The sequence below is a fragment of the Buteo buteo genome, chromosome 15 (assembly GCF_964188355.1).
Source record: "Buteo buteo chromosome 15, bButBut1.hap1.1, whole genome shotgun sequence".
Taxonomy (NCBI): Eukaryota; Metazoa; Chordata; class Aves; order Accipitriformes; family Accipitridae; genus Buteo; species Buteo buteo.
This window is the reverse complement of record NC_134185.1, coordinates 15,622,384-15,645,452: the sequence shown is the minus strand read 5'-3', so window position 1 is coordinate 15,645,452 and position 23,069 is coordinate 15,622,384. Positions and strand designations below refer to the sequence as shown.

The window sequence follows — 23,069 nt, the reverse complement described above, 5'->3', positions numbered from 1 at the left end:
CTCACGGGCGGCGGTTGGGGGCGCGCGCGGCGCTTCGCCCTGAGGCGGGCGGGGGGGGGGAGGGAATGAGGGAGGGAGGGGCGAGCGCGGGGCGGGGCGTGGCGTGGCGTGGCGGGTGGCAGGGAGCGCGGAAGGGAGCGGGCGGGCGGCCCCCGCCGCCGGGGCGGAGGAGAGCCGGGCGGCGGCGGGAGGAGGGAGGAGGAGGAGGAGGAGCAGCGGCCGGCGGCCAATCGGCGCCGCGGCGCTTGCGCAGTGCTGTGCTGACGGTGGCGCGCGGGACGAACGGAAAAGTGTCCGGGCGCGGAAGGGGAGCGGCGCCCCCGGCAGCGCGCAGGTAACCCCGCCGCCCCTCCTGCCCGCACCCCCGCCCGCTCTCACGGCCCGGCACGGCACGGCACGGCCCGGCCCGGCCCGCCTCGGGCTGGCGGGCCTGACGCATCCCTCCGGCCCGGCCCGGCGGGGGAAGCGCCTCCGCGGAGAGGAGAGAGCGGCGCTGGGCCGCAGGCGTTACGGGTGGGCGTCGTGTTCGCGGCAGGTCCCCGGCGGGTGTGCTGCCCGGCCGGCGGCTCTGTCGCCGGTTCGCAGCTGCTGCCCGCCGACGGCAAGCGCCTGGGAAGTTCCCCAGCGTGGCTGGCCGGGAAAGTTGCGGTGCTTGAAGTCAGTAATCGGTTCCGCTGGATCGGGGCTGTGGTAGGCAAGGGCAGAACCGATGTGAATTGCGGCCGTGGAGAGCTGCCCTTGCTGTACCTTTTTTCCCGGTGCTTTTTATCGTGTGGCGCGATTTTGATACTCTCAATTGAACAGACTTTCCGTAGAAACTCTTCTTCCGATTTAGGCCGTTCCCTTTAGCTGCTTATTTCTGCCTTGCCAGCTGCGCTAACACACCTATACGTGGGGTCCTGCTGTAAACTGAAGCACTGAAGTCATTCTTTCACTTAAGAGTTGCACTGCTTCTGCTGCACAGCCGACTGCACCGCTGGAATGTGAATGAATGGGGGAAAAGCAGGACAGAAACTGTTTTTTTTTCCTTGAGCTCATTTTTCAGTCAAGCCTCTGTATTACCATCCTCTAGCTGTGATGTAAACTGGTTTCTGCAAGAGCAGTACCAAAAACTGCCAGAAACGAAATTGAAAACTTAATTTAGAGTTTTAATTATATTGTTTGAATATCATTGTAGAACTCTGTGGAAACTGTTGCCTAGTTCTGCTCTTTCAGTATGTTGTATAAAATATCAATTCACTGATGTTAAGCATACAGTGAACCTTTTTGGACATGATCTTCCTTCTCCTTTGCTTTTGTTTCTCTTTTTTTCAGATTCTTGGGAAGTCACTCTTCTTAAATAGAAACTTCCAACTTTAGCTATGTCAGAATCAGCCATATGGTCATTTTCTGAGCTTTAAAACTTCAGCACTTCAGGGTTCCTTAATTATCATGTGGGGTGTATTTGCTGCTTCTTAGAAGGCACTTGAGCTGTAATGTTGCCTTAAAGTCATGGAAAACTGGGAGCCTGTATTTTCATAGCATAGCTACTCTGGTCACAAAATGAAGTGTTGCTGAAAGTAGCTCACCCATGTCTTGTAATGCATTCCTGCTTCTTATTTTACCCTAGTGCTAGTCTAACCTCATGAGTAGTCAATTTAGAGAGCTAAACCAGAAGAAAATGAACCTGTCACTGATGTGACTTCTTGAACAGGTTGTGATGGAGGAAGATGAAATTGCGCAAAGCGGCAGAATCCTGTGGCAGGGCATGAGACCATGATGGCCTTTCTTGGTGATATCTCTCTATTTGTTAGTTTGATGTTACAGTTAGTCAGATCTGTGTCCTCACCTCAGCTGAAGGATTATGGAGAGTTGTAACATGAAAAAGTTATTTGAAGAAACACTGTGAGTGTTTTTTAATTTATCTATTTATTTTCTGGATCAGGTGGAAACAATGGATGATGACTTTGTGGCTTCCTCCACACCTCCGTTTCTCACTGAAAGCTTGGAGATGGCAATGGAAGTGGAGAATGAGAACTCAAAGCCGCCTTGTTTTTCTTGTGCTTTTGACAACCAAAATGGAGGGAGAAGCTTCTCTGCAGAATCTTATTTAGCAAGTGGGTCTCTTAAGAGGTATGGGGGTTTTTTTGGGTTACAACTATAATACCCTTCTAAGATGCTCTTTCCACTGGTGTTTGGTGCCTCTCAATGCTGACAGGGTTTCCAAATCAGTTTGTTCTTCAGCTCTTATGATCCTGAGATCAACTTGGTGGTATACCAAAGGGGGCAGGGCAATTGTGTTGATACACTGCTTTGAACAGAGTTTTAGGTCCAATTCCTAGCTTTGTGAACTTATTTTAAGGTATTGTAAAGGAGCTGTTACAAGCCTGTTAGGACACTTCAAAACTGGCCTGTTGGGCAACAGCATCTGAGACCCCTTAAATTTCTGAGGAGGCTGCAGCACTGCTTTTTCCAGTCATATGCTCTCTTCAGTGCTGGCCCTTTCTCTCTTTTCCATGTGATAGAAACAAACCTGCTCTGCCCAGCTTCCCCAGATCGCTGGGACTGCGCTTTGTAGCTTTAAGACCATCTTCCTCAAAGCTCTACCTTTGCATGCATTCTGTATTTAAGGTTCAGGAGTTGCATGCATAACAAGTACGTATTTTCCATGAGGTTCTAAAATGTTACTTTGGTTTAGTTAATACCTTCTTTACTGTCTGTGATCCAGCTTAGTTTTCTGTGCCATTTGCTGATCCTGCAGGGGTTGTCTTGTTTTTTCTACAAAAGTGTAATCTTTCTGTCTATCTGTCTGTCCTCCTACCAAGCCTTATATTTTGTGTGGTTACTTTGGGGATTTTTAACCTTCATTTCCACAACCTCTTCTGTAAAGCCTTAAAGGGGGTTCCACTGCACCTCCCCTATTCCCTACGTTTTTTATCATATTTTTGTTTTTGTTGGGTCAGAGCACATTAATTCAAATTGATGTCAAGTAGAGGATTGAGAGAGCCTGTGTCTGCAGGAACATATCAGTAGTGGATTCCACACTGACAAAGAAACATTTCATGACAGAAACAATTTAATGGGGAAACTCACTCAGGAGCTTGTATGTAGACAGGTTTCCCGGATCACTACAGTCATGATAATACTGTTCTCCTCTAATTTATTCACCTTGTCTACTTGGATTGTAAATTCTTGGAAAAGCCTGCATGTGAGGGACTCCTCTGTCATTATCTAGAAGAGGAGTAACTGAATTTAATTGCTAAGGGCTTCAAAACAGACCAATGTTTAAGCAGCTACCAAGTGAACTACAGGTTTTATGGGAGATTGAGCCAATTATTCAGCAGATGCTCTTTTTGCCTCTGAGAACTGAATTGGTAATAGTGCATAGTTCAAGAAGAATACAAATTTGGTGTGTAATATAATGAAAACCAAGTGCTTGCCCAGTACATTTTTTTTATTTTTAAAACCAGAAATATTTCTTGCATATTAGTGAATTCAGCTTCATCTACATATGAAAAGCAGTGGGAAAATTCTGAAATAATTTGCTTTGATGCCTTTGTTGTTATTGTACAGCTTGCTGTGATATTTTTTGAAAGCATATTAATGAAATATTTTTATATTTGCACAATTAGTAATGTTTTAACAATTCTACACAGCTGTCTGAGTTTCTCCACTTTGAGTAAAATGGTAATTCTGATTTTATTTTTTCTTTAACCAGTGCAAAGGGTAGTCATGGCCTAGTGTTAGTTTAAGTTCTAATAATGAAGTCACATTTTGTGACCCTTGTCAGTTCACCTGCCTAAAAGTGTGCTTTATATATTTTTATATTAATAAATGTGCTTTTATCAGTGTGTTCTATGTAAATATTATTAAATGTATCTAAAGGAGCAAATGTATGTTCTAGCATTTGTTACTAGGCATGTAGTGTACATGGAGACAGATTGCAAACACACACTTACAGTGGAGCATGTTATCTAACATAGCAGCCTCTTCTGTTAAGGACAGTCTGTATGTTGTGTCTCAGCCTCTTTGTAAGGATTAAGATGTTTCAGGGTGGTAGCTTGTTAATTTTTATTTGTTTCTGAAATATACTGTGCCCTGTTTTTATGCTCTTGAAGCTAGGAGTTGACATATTTTATGTACTAACTATTATATTGCTATAAAAGGTGTAACAGTCTGTCTTTTGAGAGCACTGCTACTCCTTCCTATCTACAGTATACATGTTGCTGATATACTGATAAAATATCAGTGGTATGTAAGCCAGCTATAGATACTGTATTCTACAGGTTTATTACTAGGAAATGTATGAATATTGTTGGCTCTGTTTTATAGGGTTTTGCTGAGACTAGATCCTTCTCCAAATGACTATGAAGAAGATGTAGTGGAAATGTTTGGCTTTCAGTGGGTTACTGAAATGGCATTAGTTGAATCCTGTAGACTTCTCTTTGGATTACTTAGGTATGGTAATGTTCATGTATTTTATAATTAATCCACTTCTGTAATTATACCCACTTTAAGATTGTAACAAACTTTTATGATTTCACTATGAAATACTTAAAAAGGCTGTGAGCTATGCAATGCATCCAAAAAGATTATGGTGTCTTAACACTCCAGTGATGGGTAAGACACAGATGGAATTATGGGAAGAAGTAAATTTTGTGTCACAGGTTGCTAATATTATACGACTTATTATTAAGTTTCTAAGCAGTGTGGTGCATATCTTAGCCATCATCAGATAAAAATTGATAAGTATAGTTATTACAACAGAGTGTTGTGATTAATTTAGAAGGCTCTAACTTCAGAATATATGAATAAACTATGTAAGATTTCCTTGAATGAGATTGTGCTACCCATATAATTAAAGTTGTCTTTTGAAGGTTTTATGTCCTTTTTTTGTGCATAAAGAAAAATGGAGGTTAAAAATCAAATACCGTAAATGCTGGATGTAGCACTTTCTTCAATTGTTTGGATTAGGGTAGCTTCAGCAATCTCTTCAGATACAGTTACTCAGTGTTTGACTAATTCAATGTAGATGTTTAATCTGGTCAATGCAAATACACAGATCACTGATAATCCTCTTTGCTTCTGATAATCCTCAGGATGTACAGCACATACAGAGAGTGGATGGGAGAGGAGCTTTTGTATGATTCCACAAATATATGTGATATATTCCATCATTCCTTTGATTGTAGTGGATTCTTCCATCCCTTTAGGGTATGATCAAGGGCATGATGTGAAACATCATTAATAGGGTCTGGCTTATTGAAACACAATGGCATAGGTGGCAGGAAGTATATTAAAACCAGTATTATTTAGATATGCTTGTTTGATGCAAGCTTTGACTTCACTATGATTTTAAAAAAAAAATTAAAAAAATCTGATAATGAAGGAGATAAGAGGATACCTTAGTTAAAAGAAACACTATCGCTTTCAGCATTTAGTCTGAACTGTTTATGACCTGTTTATTAACATAAAATCACTGGGCAGTGAGAGTGATGTAGTTGATTTGTTGAATTAAATAGATTTTTTTTCTTTAATGTAAACTGCTCTGTAATTGTAATACAGATGAACCTAAGGCATAATATATTGTGGTTTTGAAGTTATTAAAGCTATACATGTTTTAAAACCTACTGAACTGGTAGGAATAATGGATTTCAGCTAACTCTCGGCTATGAGAGTTTGGTTGCTAAGCTGTCTTTTGGTGTGACAAGTCCCTCTGCAAAGATATTCTCTCTTTCAGTTCATTTGTTCAGTCATAAAATGGAACACTTTCATTTACAAACCAGTTGACAAGTGAAAGTAGGAAAACTCCTTTTTCCATTGCAGAAGTCGTATGTGTTAAGTACAAGTTATAATGATTCTTGAGGACAAGGTGGCTGTAAATAGGTCAATTTATGAAGTACAGATAATATCTGTGTTTAAATACATGCTTACAGAATCCTAGTCTTTTTTTAGTGTGTCCATAAATATTAAAGATTGTTATTATTTTAAAATATTATAATAAATAATAATACTATACAGCAGAACTGCAAGTTAAAACTATTAATTGCACAATAAAAAAATTCTTACCTTTTTTTATGTGATTGAAGCTGTGTGAGTCAAAGTGAGTAAGTATATCCATTGAAGTGGGTATATTAAGACAATATATCTTTGACTGATTAATAAACAGAAGTACCAGTTTAACTGTCAGAATATTTATTTGCAAATCAAATGATTTAATAATTAACAAACATGAGGATCAATCTTGGTACAAAGCAAATTGAAATTAAAAAGACTTATTTAACTGATGATATCTTTGTTATGCTTCTCATGCCCAGTTTGTGCTTTTATTTTATCAGCCCACTGTATTCTGTCTTTTGTCAATTCAGTGGAGAGTCTTTTTTTTTTTTTTTCCCTTCCTGTGTGGCTCCTTTCTTACTCTCTTTCTCTAACCTTCAGCCTCAACAGCCTTCTTTCATAAAGTCCTCATGCTTTAGACTTCCTTCCTTTCTACATGGTTGAAATGCTTGAAAAATTTGTGTAGAAATTCAGCTTTGATTTCAAAACAAAACAAACAGAAAAACTCCACAACTCACCTAAATGGCTGAAGATAATCTTGAGTAGCTGGTGTGATTTTATCTAAGGAAGGAAGAGCTAAGGGAGATAATTTTAATGTGTGCCTGTCCTTTAATATGCAGGTTACAACCTGGGGTTTTGAATCCTTGTGGGCACTTCCTAGTTTTCAATTTATTTTTTTCCTAAGAACATTTGATCTGGGTTTGATCCAAGTATCCTGTTTTTGAATCCTTCAGTAGTTGCTGCTTTGACTGTATAAGAAATGAGGCAGAGAGCTCCTTCCTCAATTTATGCAGCATTTTCTTTCAAAAGTCTGTCTTACACAGTTGCACTTTTCACATATTCACTTTAGTACTGTGTTATCTCTGTGGAGACTATACTTGAAGACCACTTAAAAATAACAGTTGTTGCAGAATATGGCTGAGTACTTACCTATGTTGCAGCTTTTTAAAATTTTTATTTGCAGTAGCAGTTAGCAGCTTCTTTAAAGATGTTCTCTCTCCCCCCCAAAACTGAACTGAGTTTTAATTCTAGAGGCACTTTCTCCTTTTACTCTGCTGTATTTGTTGCTCTTTATCTTTTGTGCTCAAGTTAAGCAGCAGACCACCCTAAGCAGGAAGCGGGAAAGGCTGCTGACAGAATTCACTACTGCTCATCCACAAGTGAATTAATTTAGTGTCTACTGAGTGTATGCCGTGAGGGCTAACTTTCAGGTTTATCCTGTGGTCAAATATGAAGTGGAGTTACACTTGTGGAAAGATCACTTACAAGGAATGGCTTTCGGGGTTTTTGTGTGTGTGGTTGTTTTTTCCCTCTCAAAATATTTAGCTAATTTTGTGTTTGTTGTTACTGTGTTTAATGTTTTAAAAACAAGCAAAAATTCTATCCATTGTCATTGCTTCACACTTGGATGTGTCTGTTGCCTTCTACTAATACTCTTTCCTAAGTTACATTTCTGTAAGCTTTTTCAGAAATAGAAAGCAAGAAACACCTCTCACTTCTCTCTGTTCTATTTAGACCTTACTAAGATGTAGTTAAAGGACTTTTACCTATATAAATACCATAAACCTTTGTATTCCTTTAATTAGGCAACAGATACACAGACTGGAAAACCTAGTACAAATGAGTTCATCTGATTTTGGTAAGTTTAACACATGTAATCTGACATTGGGATAGGTATCTGACTACCTTTTCATTATAGGCTTATATTATCACAGATCATATCGTGCTTTGACTCTTGACCAAGGGCTCATGGAGTGGGCCACAGAACAGCATAAGCCTGCAGTAAGGGTGCAAATATAGGCAACCAAGTGATGTAAGGTAGTGTGAAAATACATAGTGGAAATGTTGTGAGTCAGTTTGAAACCAGATCTGCCTGTATAGTAGGTACACAGGGCAATCCTGACCTTACTGACCTTAGTGGGGAATTTTGCATTAATTTGACTTGAGCAAGATGTCACGCCTAAGGTAGAATTTGGTGAAACTGTTAACTTGTTTAATTAAAAATGGAAAGTTGCATCAAAACTCCCAATAACTATTTTAGTTACAAAGGTAGTGGGTTGGGACTTTTTTCAGTGTTCTCTTGGCTTACATTTAAACAAGTTAGTTATATTTGCTTAGTTTAGAGTTATTTACAAACTTAAATTATCTTTGCAGCAGGATCGATAAAATGGGATCACTACAAAATGCTTTGTTTCAATTAAACACTAAGGCATGAGAAGCAGTATGTTTCTGAAGGATTATTGCAGCCTTGGGCTTATTCTAAGTTTGAAGGCTGAATTACTTAGCAAGTTGAGAAGTAATTACTCAGAAATAAACTGTCTGTAGTATATTCTCATTACAGATAAATTGCTAGTGTTCTAAGAGTGTGAGTGAATATTTTTATACATTATTATTTTGGTTTGGTATTGTCATGCTCTGCCATTTAAATCATTGGTATGAATTTATCATCAAGCTTCTTTCATATGCTTTTGTTGATTGTATCTTAAAAGTCTAATTTTGCTGACATTGAATACATAAGTGGAAGTAGCCTTATTTTAAATTACATTTGAACTTTGATATGGTAGCCAGACATCAAGAAACTGTTCTGTAGTTCTTTTTCCCTTAAATTTAAGCATCTGCTTGGTCCTCTTCTCTGTATCCTGTTCTTCCTCTTGTCAAATAAGCTCGTAAAATAAATAGCTGTTGAATTTTATGCTTTGCATCAGGCTTTCTTTGTGACTTAGAGCAAGTCACTGATCCATCTATGACTCAGTTCCTCCTTTATACAAGCAGGCTGGTAGGAGAGGGGTGTTGTGAGGAGTAAAATATTTAAAATGATCAGGCAGTGTGATGTTAGGTATTATTGATGTCTTAGATAAATGCGCTGTTGCCACTGTTTAAAACCCCAGTTTAGAGTTTTAACTCAGTAAATCTTTGTTGTGCGTATATGTTTTTACAGATATCAATATTGTATATTTAATTTCCTATCAGTCTTAATGAGCTTTGGAGACTTGGTACTGAGAACTGTGTAATGTGGAAGCCATATAAAATCTTTTCTTATGCTCTGTGTTGTTTTGTCTTTTTTTTGAAAATACCTGATCTGTTCTTAACACTCTACTGTTCCTGTTTTGTTCCACTTACTTCATCGCTCAATGATTTATGACAGTATGCAAAAGATTTTGTAGTGAAATACTGTAATATAAAATTTTGCTTAAACAGAACTTCTGAGAACTTAGGGTAAAATATTTGTTACTGCTACAAAGCAGCAGTAATATCTATAAATAATTCCTTTAGAACAGAGTGATTGGAGCCTCTAAACCTGTGGTTCACTACCATGGCAGATCCTATGGCATCTTGAGTGGTAGGGGTAGGCTGTATACTGGAATATTATGGTACTTGTACCAGTTGATTTGCTTTACTCTGTGAGTGTTGTTGCTCACAAGATGTTGAGATAGGCTTATACGCACAAAACTGTTATTTGTGGGGTCCATAACAGGTGGCATACGTGAACTTCAAGGTTACCTGGAGGATATAGGGGAAACAAAGGAGAGACAGCGAGCAAGAAAAGGAAAGGGAAGACTCCCCAGTGGCCAGCTGGGAAGAGGAGCAAAGGCGACTGCCTTTCCCTAGACATGCAGTCAAATGCAGCAGGCGTCAAAGTTTTTGCCATTCATCTCCTCTAGCACGATACACTTTCATTGGGGCCTGCCCAAACTCCTCATTTGCTGTTCCCATTTATGATGCTCTTAATGACTGGCACGTGCTTAATCAGGTACGTGTGTTGCAGGCTAACTGATTGCTAAGCATTTGCATATATATATTTATATTATTGGGCAGTAGTTACTGGGTATTTAAATGACTGCATCTGCTTTGTTATGCACTAAGTTTCATCCATGTCTACTATAAGCTGAAAGCTACAAGGCAAGATGTGGGAATAAATGAGTGATTCTCACACCAATGGCAATAGCTTCCAATGAATTTCTGCCATAATGATGGTGTTTGAGCTTGCAGGTGCAAGATAAGGAGGGTAACACCATGAGAACAACAACTTCAGGGAGCAAAGGAAAGGAGACATATAGCCTCAATAAGTGGCTGAAAGAGTACAGAGCTGCAAGTGAAAGGCAGGCTACAGGATCGTGAGTGGATGGCTCTTAGCATTACACATTTTAAGGCACTGTGCAGCAACGTGATGCTTCCTAGGAAGAGAAGTTACAAAGCATATTTCCAAATAAGTCCACCTGCTTAAGTCCTGCAAGAGAAAAGGATGCTGAGAAATTGTTTCACACGTCTTTTCTGAAGGTGTCTTGGAAGCAGACAAGGAGCAGGGCAGTAGGGTTGAATGATTTCTTCTAGCCCTGATTGCTTGCCTCTGCCACCTTTCCTGAGGGACTGGATGCCTTCTTCTCTCTGTCTATCTGGATATGTGCCTGAGATAAAGAATGGATCCCTCTGGCAAGATGACATTTAGAAGTGGGGTTTTGCCACCAGTCACCTTTCAAGTTGTCCTCAGAAAAGAGGGTGGCTTTCCAGTGGTCTTGTTTAATTACTGGGGAAAATGCACATGTTACATGAGTCACAGTCTGGGCACATCTGCTTTGAGCTGTTGATCTCTTTTACTTCAGGTCAAGCTGCAAACTTGCACTCTGAAGCGAAGACCATCAGGTGTCAATGTACTGAGTTTTTGCATTATGTGAAAGTTTTCATATTCAGGTGAGATTTGCACACAATTTACCAACTTATGTACTGAGCTTTGTGTAGCTGCTTCTTATCTGTTTTCTGATTGTGTGTCTGTGTATGTGTGCTCAGGTATCTGGAACCCCCTAAAGTGGAATATGATGGAATGCTCCATCCATATGAAGAACTAGAAGCACAGTTACCATCTGTGTTGGTGGAAGAGCTTCATGCTTTGACCATGCACATTGGTCACCTTTGTGAACTCCCTAGTAGTGTCCTGGCAGCATTTACAATTCAACATCAGGCAAAGGTTGATGTCTTTTATAAATTTATAATTTTTTTTTGTGTAACAGTACATATTCAACTTGATAAATTTTGGCTGAATAAGAATTAATGTTTCTTCAGGCTGAAATTGAAGTTATGCTTTGTATTTTTTTTTCCCCTTTATTAACTAAGTGCCATCCCATAATTGGCAAACTCAACTAATGAGCTCTGGATTTTCCATTGTTGTTTTTATTTATTTATTTATTTATGTTTTATGTTTTATAGCTTTTTAGAATTCTTCTTGCACTGAACAAATGATGATATCTACAGGTAGATAAGTAGGCTTGAATTAGTGTGGTATGTTTAAAAAATTCCTTGGTGTTTGTCCTTACTAATAGTTAGAATTTCTGAGCTTCCCAGTAGGAGGGGCACTTTTTTTTAAAACACATTCTGAAATCTGACTCAAAATAGGAAAAGATCATGCATATAAAGAAGGAACGTGCAGACATGGAAGTAGGCGCTGCAACATTAAACACTAATGAAGTATACACCATTAATATTTGTACATACATATAATAAATGCTTTTAAATCTTTTAGAAAGAAAAAGGAATTTCAGTCTTGGGTTGTATAAACTAGTATCTGGAGAGGAATGATCCACTGGGAAGCAGCATTTTGAATCTTTCTGTTCATTTAGCTTGTCAGTATGGCCACTGTTGAGCTGATGAAAGAAACAGTAATTTCAAGTAAACTTTACAGAAGATAATATTAAAATTTTGGAATTACTTTAAGAGCACACTTTTCTGGAAAGGAAAGGATAACTAAGGGTGTTGTAATCTGTCAAGCTTGAATCAAAACATTGTGTTTAAATTGTAGTTTAGATCAGATATAAAGAATTCACGAACATCCTTTACAGACAGAATTAATTGTCATGAAGGTTTTTTGTTTGTTTTCTTTTTTTTTTTTTTTTTTAACTAAATGGCATTTTTGTGTGTTACAGTGTATTTGATCATAGATCTCCATAATGTTCACCGCAGGCAAAATGTGTGCACATCTTCACATGTCTTCGTACAGTATCCAGAATTTGCTAAAGAAATGTTAAAAATAATTAAATATGTATATTTCAAATCACAGGTCTTTCCCCCATCATGGCATTTACTACACCTCCACTTGGATATTAACTGGCTAGTATTGGAAGTTCTTCATGTACTAAGTGAAAAAATGATGAGTAAGTATGTAGGTTTTTTTCTTGAACTTACTCTTGTACATATGACTTACCTAGTTTTTTCATGTTAATTTGTCTGGAATCATTTACTACTTTTGGTAGTTTTTAAGCATAGCTTTATTTAATAGGATAAACTCAAATATGGTGAAGGCAGGTTCTTTGTGAATCTTCATGTAGCTGAAATTAAATTAAATAGCATTAGGAATTTGTTCTATCAAAAATTGACCACGATTACAAAGTTTGTTCTCAACTGATGCTTACAACATACTAAATACTTAATAACAATACACTTTTTGACATCACAAATAAAAATACATTTGCAGAGATTCAGAATGCATAACAGTGAACAGCAATTTGATGAAAACAATGTAGAAAAAGTGTCCAAGGATGGACCAGAGCAAAGAATCTCAGAACAGAGAATTCGTATTGTTAACCATATGTGATGCTAAGAAAATACTGGGCAAAAGAAGAAGCCTCAGAGGAGTTTGTAAAAGTACAGAAAAAGAAAAGGGACTTTTTTTTAAAGTCTTTAAAAGGGCAAAAAGTAGATTGATAAGAATAAGCTGTTCATAGAAGCTAGATAAAAAAGGTCATAGAATGCAATTGAAGAACCCAACTTCAAGTTAGTTCAGTTTGCTGAAGAATTGTTAAAATACAGAAGACAACTTTATATGCTTTGTGAGAATTATATCTATTGTTTGTGTCCATGCTAGCAAAATAAATCACAAAAATGTATTTTCTTCTATAATCATTGTGTCACTACAACCAAACATACCCCCCACCCTCCCATTATTATAAATTATCAATATAAATTCCATATCGAAATTGCAACAATTGGGAGTAATGTTGAGGTCCAGAAAGAATGCATTGTATGTTTAGCGCAGGTAACTGGTAATGAATCTGAACTCTTGGATTAGCTTTTGCCTGCTCTGAGTTCTGTTGCAGCACAGCCTTGCTCAGATTAATGCATCTTCACTGTTTCTGCATGTCTGTGTTACTGGATAATGTATGGATTGGCTGTTTGTTCTATAATTCTAATTTTCTTTTATGATCTGTTGTGGGATAACCCATTTTCCTTTTGGGGGGCTTTTTGGAGAAAGGATGGGAAAACTTGGAGGCAACTTACTGTCTGGAATTCTATATTTCTACATAAAGTTCTGAGTAATAATGCAGTAATGCATTTTTGTAAGAGAAAGCTTGTGCTTTTTAACAACAAAATTTACTGGTCAAGACAGTAGTGTCTCTGCATATATTATCTTGTCTTGTATTCTTATGTGCCGTGTAGAATTTCATAGGTTATCATCTCATTCTGTAGAGTATGCTGAGTAGAAACTTCCCACTGCTGAGACCAGTGGCGGGATAGTGGGTTCAGGGCTTCACCCTGCATTTCCAAGAATAAAATACAGGCTCGTTCTACATATCTTCTGTTCCATTGATGTCAAGGGAGTTGTACTGTTGAAAAGCTTGTGGGATAAGATCTTACAGCCTCTTAACTTTACCATTTTATCTGTGTTAATGTCTACAAATGCTCAAGTTGGAATATGATCATGCCAGCTTTTTACATCAACACATCCAAAAGAAAGTGTTAGACCTCTCCAGAATTGTTTGTCATCAACTTGCATATCTGCAAAACATGTCATGGTTTCAGAACATGCGCACTGGCATGTGACAAAAAGGAACTTGCAGATAAATAAATCTTTATTCCACTGCAAAAACTGTGCCAATAAAAGGCTGTAAAGTGCCAAACTATTTTACTGTCAACCAGAATAATACCAGACTTCAGGGTAATAATGCAGGGACTAGCTTGATCTTAGAATGGATGAACTTTCCCAAATGAGTTTGTAGATTAAAATTACATATAGTTCAACAAGCCAATTCTAAAGTATATAGAATAGAAAAAAAATTTCTCTCTGTCTTGTATTCCTACAGCCAGGACTAAATAGGTCTAACTTTCTTTTGTGTTTTAGGACAAGTTGTATATGCTAACCGCTTCATAAATCTAACCGGAGAGAATTTAACCAGTATCAGTTTATTTGAAATACACTGTGGAAATCTCATATCTGATTTAATAAGTTTGTCCATCAACAAGTATATAAAGGTAACTTTTTTCTTTATATAGGACACAGGCAGTTAGATGCTTGTATTGGGACCCATATGAATTAGATATTGCACCAATGCATAGATGATTTCTTACTGCTAAGTTTTAAATGTTATGTATGGATTTATATCCCCATGTTTTAAAGAGTGTTATTTGTTAGGAGCTAAAATTGTGTTATATTTATTCATGACCATCTGGCAGTTGAATGAGAGAGTAATATTGAAATGCACTGTGTACAGAGCAGAAGTGAGTGCCACATTTCGTAAGTTCAGTGTTCCAGGTTTAATGCCAAACATGGCACAGTCTAAAAGGTTTAGAGCTATAGGTGCAAAAAAAAAAAAAAAAAAAAATCTTTTCAAACCCTCTCAACAGAAACAAAAAGGGAGTAACTATAATCCTGGCAGTAAGCTAACTGGACACTTAGAGACTGTCATATTACAGTTTATTGTTGCACTGCTCCTATTTCCACAACCTCATCTTTCTGTTACAGTGATTTTATGTTTGTCAAGGGAAAACTTGTCCTTCTCCTTTCTTTTCTTTTTCTTTCCTTCTACAGCTGCAGTGTTTTTCTCACTTGTTTTGAGCGCGCCAAAGCTAGAAAGTCATAATAGCTCTGTATAGCAGCTAGTAAAAGAACTACATAATCTTCTTTGTGTCATTGTGAAACCTGCTTTAGGTGGGCATGTGTCATACATGAGTGCAGGACTGAACTCTGAGAATAAGTAGCAGTGACCACTGTATAATTTATGTTTTCCTAGTACAAAGACATGAAAAACGAAGTTCCCCTTCTTTCATATTACTGTTGGGGGGGTGGGAATGGGTGTGCTAGCATTTGATAACTATTCTTTTAAAGTATCTTTCTGTAGAGAACTCTGTTACCTTTTAAAATCAGTTTTATCTATTAAATTATCAGATAATACTGCAACTTCCTGCCCCATGAAAAGCAAATACATGAGAGTAATTTTTTTAAAGGAAGATTCAAATAGCATCTGTTGACCATTGTGCTTGATGGTAGGCTTTGAAATGTCAGATGTTAAAATGACAAATTCATCCTACTTCCACAGAGCTACATTACAAGGAGAGAAGATTTTTTTTTTTTGCCACTGCTTTCTCTTCAGCTCTCCCTGGGCTTGAGGCTCAGAGCTTGAACTAGTTCTATTGGAGATTGATTTCTGAAGTGGAGCTTGCACTTGAGCTGGATAACATGTCTTCAGCTGGTGCTTCCTCTAGTATGCATTCATTGCTATAATCCAGTAATAGAAATAATGTCCCTCAAAACTGTTGAAAACACCGATACCCATAATAGATGACACTGCCAGATCATCACTAAAACACGTCATTAAGCTTTTGGCTGAGAATTTTCAGAAGTGCAGCTCTTAACATTGTGGGTATTCTTGAAAGGACGGATGTAAACTCTAATCCACCAGACTCATATTTGCAGATCTGTTTCTTGGGGCAGTTCTGGTATCAAGACACTTGACTTGGATCATGTACTGAGCCCATTGTGCTCTGAGATACATTTGGCAGAGAAATATATATCCTTGGATATCTTCTTTCTATTTTCAGCAGCATATTTCTGGCACCAGAGCTCTATTGTCTCGACAGTACCACAGTTTGAGGTTATAACCATTCTTACCAATATACTGAACTTGGGATGTTGCGAGCGGAAATCCAAGCTATCTCTGAAGAAAACAATGTCTCGATTATCCTAAGTCTCACCAGTATCTGCGTGGTGTCTTGCTTTGATACTACTAGCCAAACTCTATCCTGGATGGATACTGCACATCTCTTGCAGAAGAGATCCTGCTATCTTGAGAAGAACACAGTAGTAGGTGCAAGTAGTAGATGGAAAAACCTAGTTGCTGCAACAACTGGTACTCCATGTAAAAGGCCTGAAACTGTCACTTGTAAGATAGTTTGTGTACCTAGTACTTCCATAAAATCCTCCAGTGTTATAGTGCACCTGTAATAAGTAGACTGCTCCTTTTTGAGGGATCTGTTTTGCTCTTTGGTGATGAGTCATAACCAGAGTATTTTTGAGGCGCTTCATTTTTGGGAAGTTGGTAGTTAAATAATAAATTTTTCAACAGACTTTAGTAGTCACACTGATGTTTATTCTCAGGATAATATTTACATAAGATTAATTCAGGTTGTTGAGAGATTCCCATAACAGATCTTTAACTAAAAGCATGAGGAGGCATAGGCACATGAAAAACTCTAAACAGCATATGTGGAATGTGAATAATACAATTATGTTAAATATTTCAGTCTTGACCTCGTGATGTATTTAAATTGATTATCAGGGTCCACCCTGGCAATTTCATAGGGTAAGCAGGGCTCTTTGTAGAGAGAGAGTAAAACAAATTATGTGTCACACTTCTAAATACATATAAATTAATATTTATAATTAAGTGTTCAGTATTTAAACCTGATTTGGAGCTGTATGAAAACAGCAGTTGTAAACCTATTATTCTAAAGGTGGGTGGTAAATCAAAAGTCTGTATCCTTATAGAATGTTATACAGATTTGAATCTATTGGTGATATACTTGTTCTTCTAATTGTGAGAGTGTGGTTTTTAGTCATTAACTCTCACTTCTGTAATGTCTTTTTCATGCAGATACTGCTGTCACTGGCATTGCATATTTTGATTTAATTTTTAATTTACACCATTAGATTTCCAAATTCAGAAATTATTTTAAGTACCAGTGTGATTTGAGGATAGTTGTGCATGAATGGATCAGGAAGAGCATGAGCATGTAAAAATTCAGGATTCACCTCATCAGATCTAGGTGTCTAGGAGTTAGTTGGCTAAACTAGTCACTCTAGGTTCTTTTTATTGTCAGGGAAGGATAGCAACAGTTCTTTATTCTGCAGTGAGTTAGATGAATTAGTCTCTCTAAGTGCCCATTCCCCTCTATTTGCTTTAGAGGACAGTAAGTTGATTATTCAAACTTGGACTACTCATTGTTTAGGGATAAACTGAGTATGAGGTGCTTTGTCCTGCCTCTCTTCTTTCAACATTTCTGCTATTGTGTCCTTGTTGAAGGTAAAATGTGCTGAATTATGCTACTTAAGCAAAGTGTTTCTCACTATTTTTACTACCTCTGAATAGAATTCAGTGGATTCATAGGTCCTAAGACAGAGTAACTAAAGTTTTGTCTATACTATGATTATTTCAAATACAGTGCTGGTAGGTCTTAAAAACATTAAAGCGTACAGAGAATTTTTATGTATTTAGCACTTCCTTTTGCTGTTTTGCTTATTTTGTTTCACAATTCAGGGAATGTAAAACTGAAAGATGAATCACAAGAAGACTACTTAGCATTTGAAATGCATCAGTCTGAGTGAATTTTGTTAAATATGGAATAGTAATCAAATAACGTACATGACTTGAAATATGCTGGTTTATGCATATTAAAAGAATGCCTTCCAGTAAATTTACCGAAAAGCAGATTTTGTGAAATGTTGTGGGAACATTAACATCCTCATGCCAACAAAAACATATTCTACTAGCATTATGCCTAGTCATTAAGGATTTTTCACTTAAAAATAGCAACAATAATAGCTATTAAATCATTTGAAATCTTTTTCTTATCTTCCCAAGAACATCAAGAAATCTAATCAATCATTTTTTCTTTTCCATACTGTCAGACAATGAATCAGTATTTATTGAAATTCCTTTTCATTTAGGCCTCAGCATCCCGTTTTCATTTGGTTAAATAATGCTTGAAAGTGGCTTGGAAGAAATAGCACAACCTGTAACTTATGCAGAATTAGGAAACGGTCTTTGTTGTATGAGAGAGATATTTTGGATATTAATGAAATAATGCACTTTCCAATAGGTATTTGTAGCTATATTATTTAACTGCAAAAAAACCCAAACAACCAAAACCAGAGGAAATATTGGTACATAAAATGCAATTTCAAAAAATAACACTTTTCCGAATAATTGTATTGCATGTTCTCTTTCAGGTGAGACCCTCTGAGGCTCTTACTAGTCACCATTATCTCTGTACTTGCATTAAAGAATTATGGATTCTACTTATTCAGTTGCTGGACCACAGAAATAAAGGATCTCACACAGAGGTAATGGAAGAGTACTGTTACACATGCATGCGTGTTAAATACGCAATACAGTCACCAAATGTCCCCAGATTGCCATGAATGCACTAGTGCACATATCTGATAATAGAACTGAGCTTCATATTTGCTTTAGGAGGACTGCATGCTAGCTGTGATGCTTTAGGCCACCGTCTTGAATGTGCATCACGTCCTGACTCTAGGTTTGCGGTGTACTGTTTAGTTGTGACCTAGGGCATTGATAAGGAGTGCTCCTTGTGCCAAGGAAAGCAAAGCAAAGGAACAGACTGTGGAAGTTGTATGGTAGAACAAAAGAAAAGAAACTATCTTTACCCATTTTTAAAAGAAATTATTATTTGCAATTTATGTGTTATGTCATGCAATGGTTCATCTGCAGGCATTAGAAACATGAGTACGGTCAGACCAATGATCCATCTGGCCCATGTTTCTGTCTTTGATACCTATTCCTTAACTACCTGTACAAAAACAACGTGTTTTTTGTTTTTGAATCTTGTAGTGGGTGACTTCTTTTGATGCCCTCTTACACTTTTATTGGAAGAGCCAATCACTACCTGTTCTCCTTCCTTGTACCACTATTACTTTATATGTCTCTTCAGGTTTTTTTCTGGTATCTCTTCCCTTCTGCCTTTTCTAGGCTAAAGAGTCTTACTGTATTTAGTCATTCTTTTTACAGGTGCCATTCTTTGCCTGTGGTCATCTTTGTCACTCTTCTCTGAACCTTTTTCCATACTACTACATCCTATTTCAAATGGCAGAGTACCAGCATTGCATGCAGTATTCCAAGTATGGGTTAGGTGGCCATATGATCTTATACATTGCATAATGATATTTTCTATTTTGTTCTTTTCCTTTGCTAATATTTTCTAGTGTTTTGATTTTTCTTTGACTGCTGGTTAGAATTGAGCTGGTGTTTCTCTGACTGAATATTAAGAAGTGTCAAAATCCTTTGAAAGTTTTCTGAAATAATCTTTATAAACACTAAAGCTGCCATCTGCACAATGAGTACTGTTTACTTAGTATAGAATGAAGTACTTCACAGTAGAGTGTTTGTACTCATAGCTATTTGGTCATTAATGACAACAGATGTAAAGGTGGACAACACAAGTGAAACTTCATTAAAGTTAATTGTTCATGCTAGCACTAGCATGTTGAAGCATAAGTTAGGATCAGGACCCAGCTAAGGTAGGTGAAATACAGGTGCAAAGAAGTTGCAGAGAGTTTCTGTGTAATTAGGGAAGATAGGCACAGGCTGTAAGAAGAAGTAATATTGTGGTGTAGACAGGGATCTGAGCCAAAGAATTAATCAGTTTGTCAGTGCTGGAACAGACTTGGAACAAAACAGGGAATTTGAACCTCAGTTTGCTGTCTTTCACATTGATTCTCTATCATCTACTACTATATTCCTCTTGGTTAGGTTAGGCTGGCACTAAGAGTTTTACAAAAATCTGTTATAAAAAGTCTTCATTAAAGAACTGTAATCTCTCTCACGTGAGTGTTGGTGCACCATCCTGTCTGCACATCGTCATTCCATCACCTTGTAATTTTGTCTGTGAAGTATCACACCATGTTCTTCCTTGTGACCAAAGCTTGTGCTTTCACAATGCTTTTTACTGGCAATTTAAAGTTGATATTCTAAAGTAGCCCCAGGTTTTCTCTGGTAATAATGAACACTGGTTTTTGTTATTTTCTTTAAATGACTTGTCATCTTGCTTGCTCTCTGTAAAAGCAAATTAATCAATAAGACAGTATTGTAGAGAAAATTGTTAACATAGGCTTTGTAATTCAACACACTTCAAATTTACTTTTTCATTTTCTATAGTGTTTCTGGAGCTTGGTGAACAAAAATCTAAAGAATATTTTTGAAAGGCCAAGTAGTTCTGAAAGGATGTCTGGTTTTGAAACAATTCAGTGTAAAGACCCGTTGAGTTTTAGCTGGTGGATTATTACTCATCTGGCATCGCTCTACCAGTTTGACCGTAATGGAAATCTAGATGAAAAGGTGGGTATGCTTTTTTCTAAATACCTAAAAGTTGTTATAATTTATTCAGGTCTCTAACTTTGCTTGGTTATTTTTGTTGACAGAAAACAATTCATGTTGTAATATAGGAATTTTCACACTCCTTAAAAAAAGGTCCTTTAAGATTGGTGGTGTTAAAGTGTGCTTTGTACAAGTCAGTAAACATTCCAGGAGCCCCTGACATATTCATGTTATACACCACATATTCAGTAGATTACTGTATTTGGGAAACTTGAAATATCCCAACTAGTTAGTAGCACATATACTTAATGATGTAGCATATGTTTTAAGACTGTCTGCCTGCAGCATAAATGCTTCACTGGGTTTGTTGTTTTAGGAACTGAACACATTAGAGTGTACTGTATGAAGTATAAACCTCAAACATTGACTGTGTAATTGTTAATGCCACTTTTTTTTTAAAAAAAGTGGTAGGTCTGTTCTGGATAAATTCCAATCTGTCTAATTGCATTCCCTTTGCATCGCAGCAATGGCATGGTGAGGTGCACATATATTTATGTATGCAGTTTAATTTTCTGTATTGGTGTGGTACCAATAGACACTGTTTAATAACTGTTGAATTCAGGTTTCAGTTTAGGAAGTTCTGGCGGTAAGTTGCAAGATGTTTGCTCTTAGAAGGTGGCCTTAGATTTTCTTACTGGCTAGAGCAGGCTAGTCCCCGATTAATCAGGTTCTTGTCTGTGAATCTCATTGTGAGGGACTTGACATTACCATGCATTCTGTAAGGGACCTAGATGAGACCTGCATATGCCACTCCTACACCTGTAAGATGTATATAGGGCCATACTTGGTACTGATGCATCACATTCCTTCGTGGACCTCACTGCAGTCTTCTGCAGTTCCAGCATCATATAAGCCCTGATGCTTCTTTCATTCTCTTACTTCATCCTGCCTAGTTTTAAGTTTCTAATCATTTATTTGCAAGGAAAGAAGCATTTGTTGAGGCAATTCATCCTTTTTGAGAGGTACGAAAGCTGACCATTTTTCTTAATTGACTATAGAGGGAGCTGACTAGAAGCCAAAGAGATAGCTGAAGATCCAGAAATCTAGATTTTGTGGGCTTTTTTTGTCTGATAGTGTTTTTGGCACTAGGGAGAATCATGTCATGCCATCTTCTGTCATCTGTCCTTCTGTTCTTTGATCTTTTGCCTCATTGTAGTTGGGGGGTGGGGTGGGGTGTTCTTTTGGTTGGTTGGGTTTATATTCCCTAGTTTGCCAAGCACCAGCTATATATGGCTTCTTCCACAAATTGGGCTCAAATGCCCTTACTTGTAAATGCCCTTACTTGTAAAGTGTCTTTTATTATTTGTAATTTAGTAGTGTGTATTAAAACTGGAAATGTCATACCCTTTTTCCTTTTTCCCAAAATCTTTACCATGTTTTCCTGTTCTGACTTGGGACGAAAAGTTGAAAACCTTGAAATACATTTGTGAACTGCAGATCTGTAAAGAGGGAAGAGTCTGATCACATTAGTTGATCAATTTGTTTTGATAACTTAAAATCCCCCCCCCATCTTTAGATCTTTAAAAGCATTAGTATATAAACAGAGAAGGAAGGAAAACTGTTGAACTTCTGTGAATACTTTTAATCCTAAGTAAAATTAGACTTTCTAATAAAAGTAAGAATTACTTTAATTGATTTTTATCTTGCAAATTCCCTGATTTGTCAAAAAAAAAAAAAAAAAAAGATGGGGAAGGTGTGGTAACTCTGCTTGAATATTTAGCTGAAAAACTCATGACCATTTCTGGTGACTAGAGGACTTGATCAATGTGGGATGCTTCTGCTTCTGCTGCCTGCAGGTTGACAGATCCTTCAGGATCCTGTGGCAGGCTGCTCATTATCATGTGGTTCAGTCTTTTCTGATAATACCATTGCAAAATAAAGCAACTTCTTATTCATACAGTATAAAATTGCAGACCACATCTGATTGTTATACGGAAGGTTGTCTCAAGCTTCACTTGCTTTTGCCCCATTACTATGGTAGTGGGGGACGACCACAAACCATAGTGTATTTCAGAGGGACATTGGGGAAGATTAGAATTACTATACTCCCTGCTTATTAGAGGAACCTACATGGAGAGAAAAGGTTATTCCCAGGTTGAATACAGAAACCAGTGTGAAGCAGACATTTATCCTGGGTTTCTTATATTTTATGCCCTAATCAAAATGCAGTGATACTGTTTACTTTGATCATTGGATTTTTTTTTCCTGTATCTCATACTGATACATACTATGTATTTAGCCTCATGAGAGATTATTTTTTGCCCCAGGCACTATATTATTTAAATAAGCCAAACAGATGTAGAATGGAAAAAAGGATTCCTGTTGTTCTTATTTTAAAGTAAGAATCTGAGATGCAGTGACAGGAAGTGACTTGCCTGAGATTAAATAATATTTTTTCCTTAGAGCTCACCTGGGAGAAGAGAATTTCCAAGTCTCGATTTGTAAATCATGAGACCATCCTGTGCATGCTCCCCTTGATGTTTCCAGTAGTCTTTATGTTCAGACTATTAGCTGTGCTTCGCATTTCTCTGAGTGTGGCTGTGAGTTTGTCCAGGGATCCCTGTTCTCTTAAGTGCCATGGGTGCTTACAAAAAAAATCTATTGGTAACAGCAGTGCCTTTTCACACACCACAGGAATGTAATCTGTCATGGATA

General features: G+C 37.5%; 1 protein-coding gene across 1 annotated transcript in view; it reads left to right on the top strand.

The window, feature by feature from the left end:
• The first annotated feature begins 263 nt into the window (after positions 1-263).
• MMS22L (MMS22 like, DNA repair protein) overlaps positions 264-23,069 on the top strand; it is a 97,923-nt gene continuing 75,117 nt past the window's right edge. The window contains exons 1-10 of the mRNA XM_075046648.1: positions 264-334; positions 1,925-2,112; positions 4,312-4,437; positions 7,623-7,675; positions 10,638-10,725; positions 10,822-10,999; positions 12,086-12,179; positions 14,144-14,274; positions 18,248-18,361; positions 20,196-20,375. Of these exons, the coding sequence (XP_074902749.1) occupies positions 1,934-2,112; positions 4,312-4,437; positions 7,623-7,675; positions 10,638-10,725; positions 10,822-10,999; positions 12,086-12,179; positions 14,144-14,274; positions 18,248-18,361; positions 20,196-20,375 (1,143 nt within the window). The 5' untranslated portion in view covers positions 264-334; positions 1,925-1,933. The remainder of the gene's footprint in view (positions 335-1,924; positions 2,113-4,311; positions 4,438-7,622; positions 7,676-10,637; positions 10,726-10,821; positions 11,000-12,085; positions 12,180-14,143; positions 14,275-18,247; positions 18,362-20,195; positions 20,376-23,069) is intronic.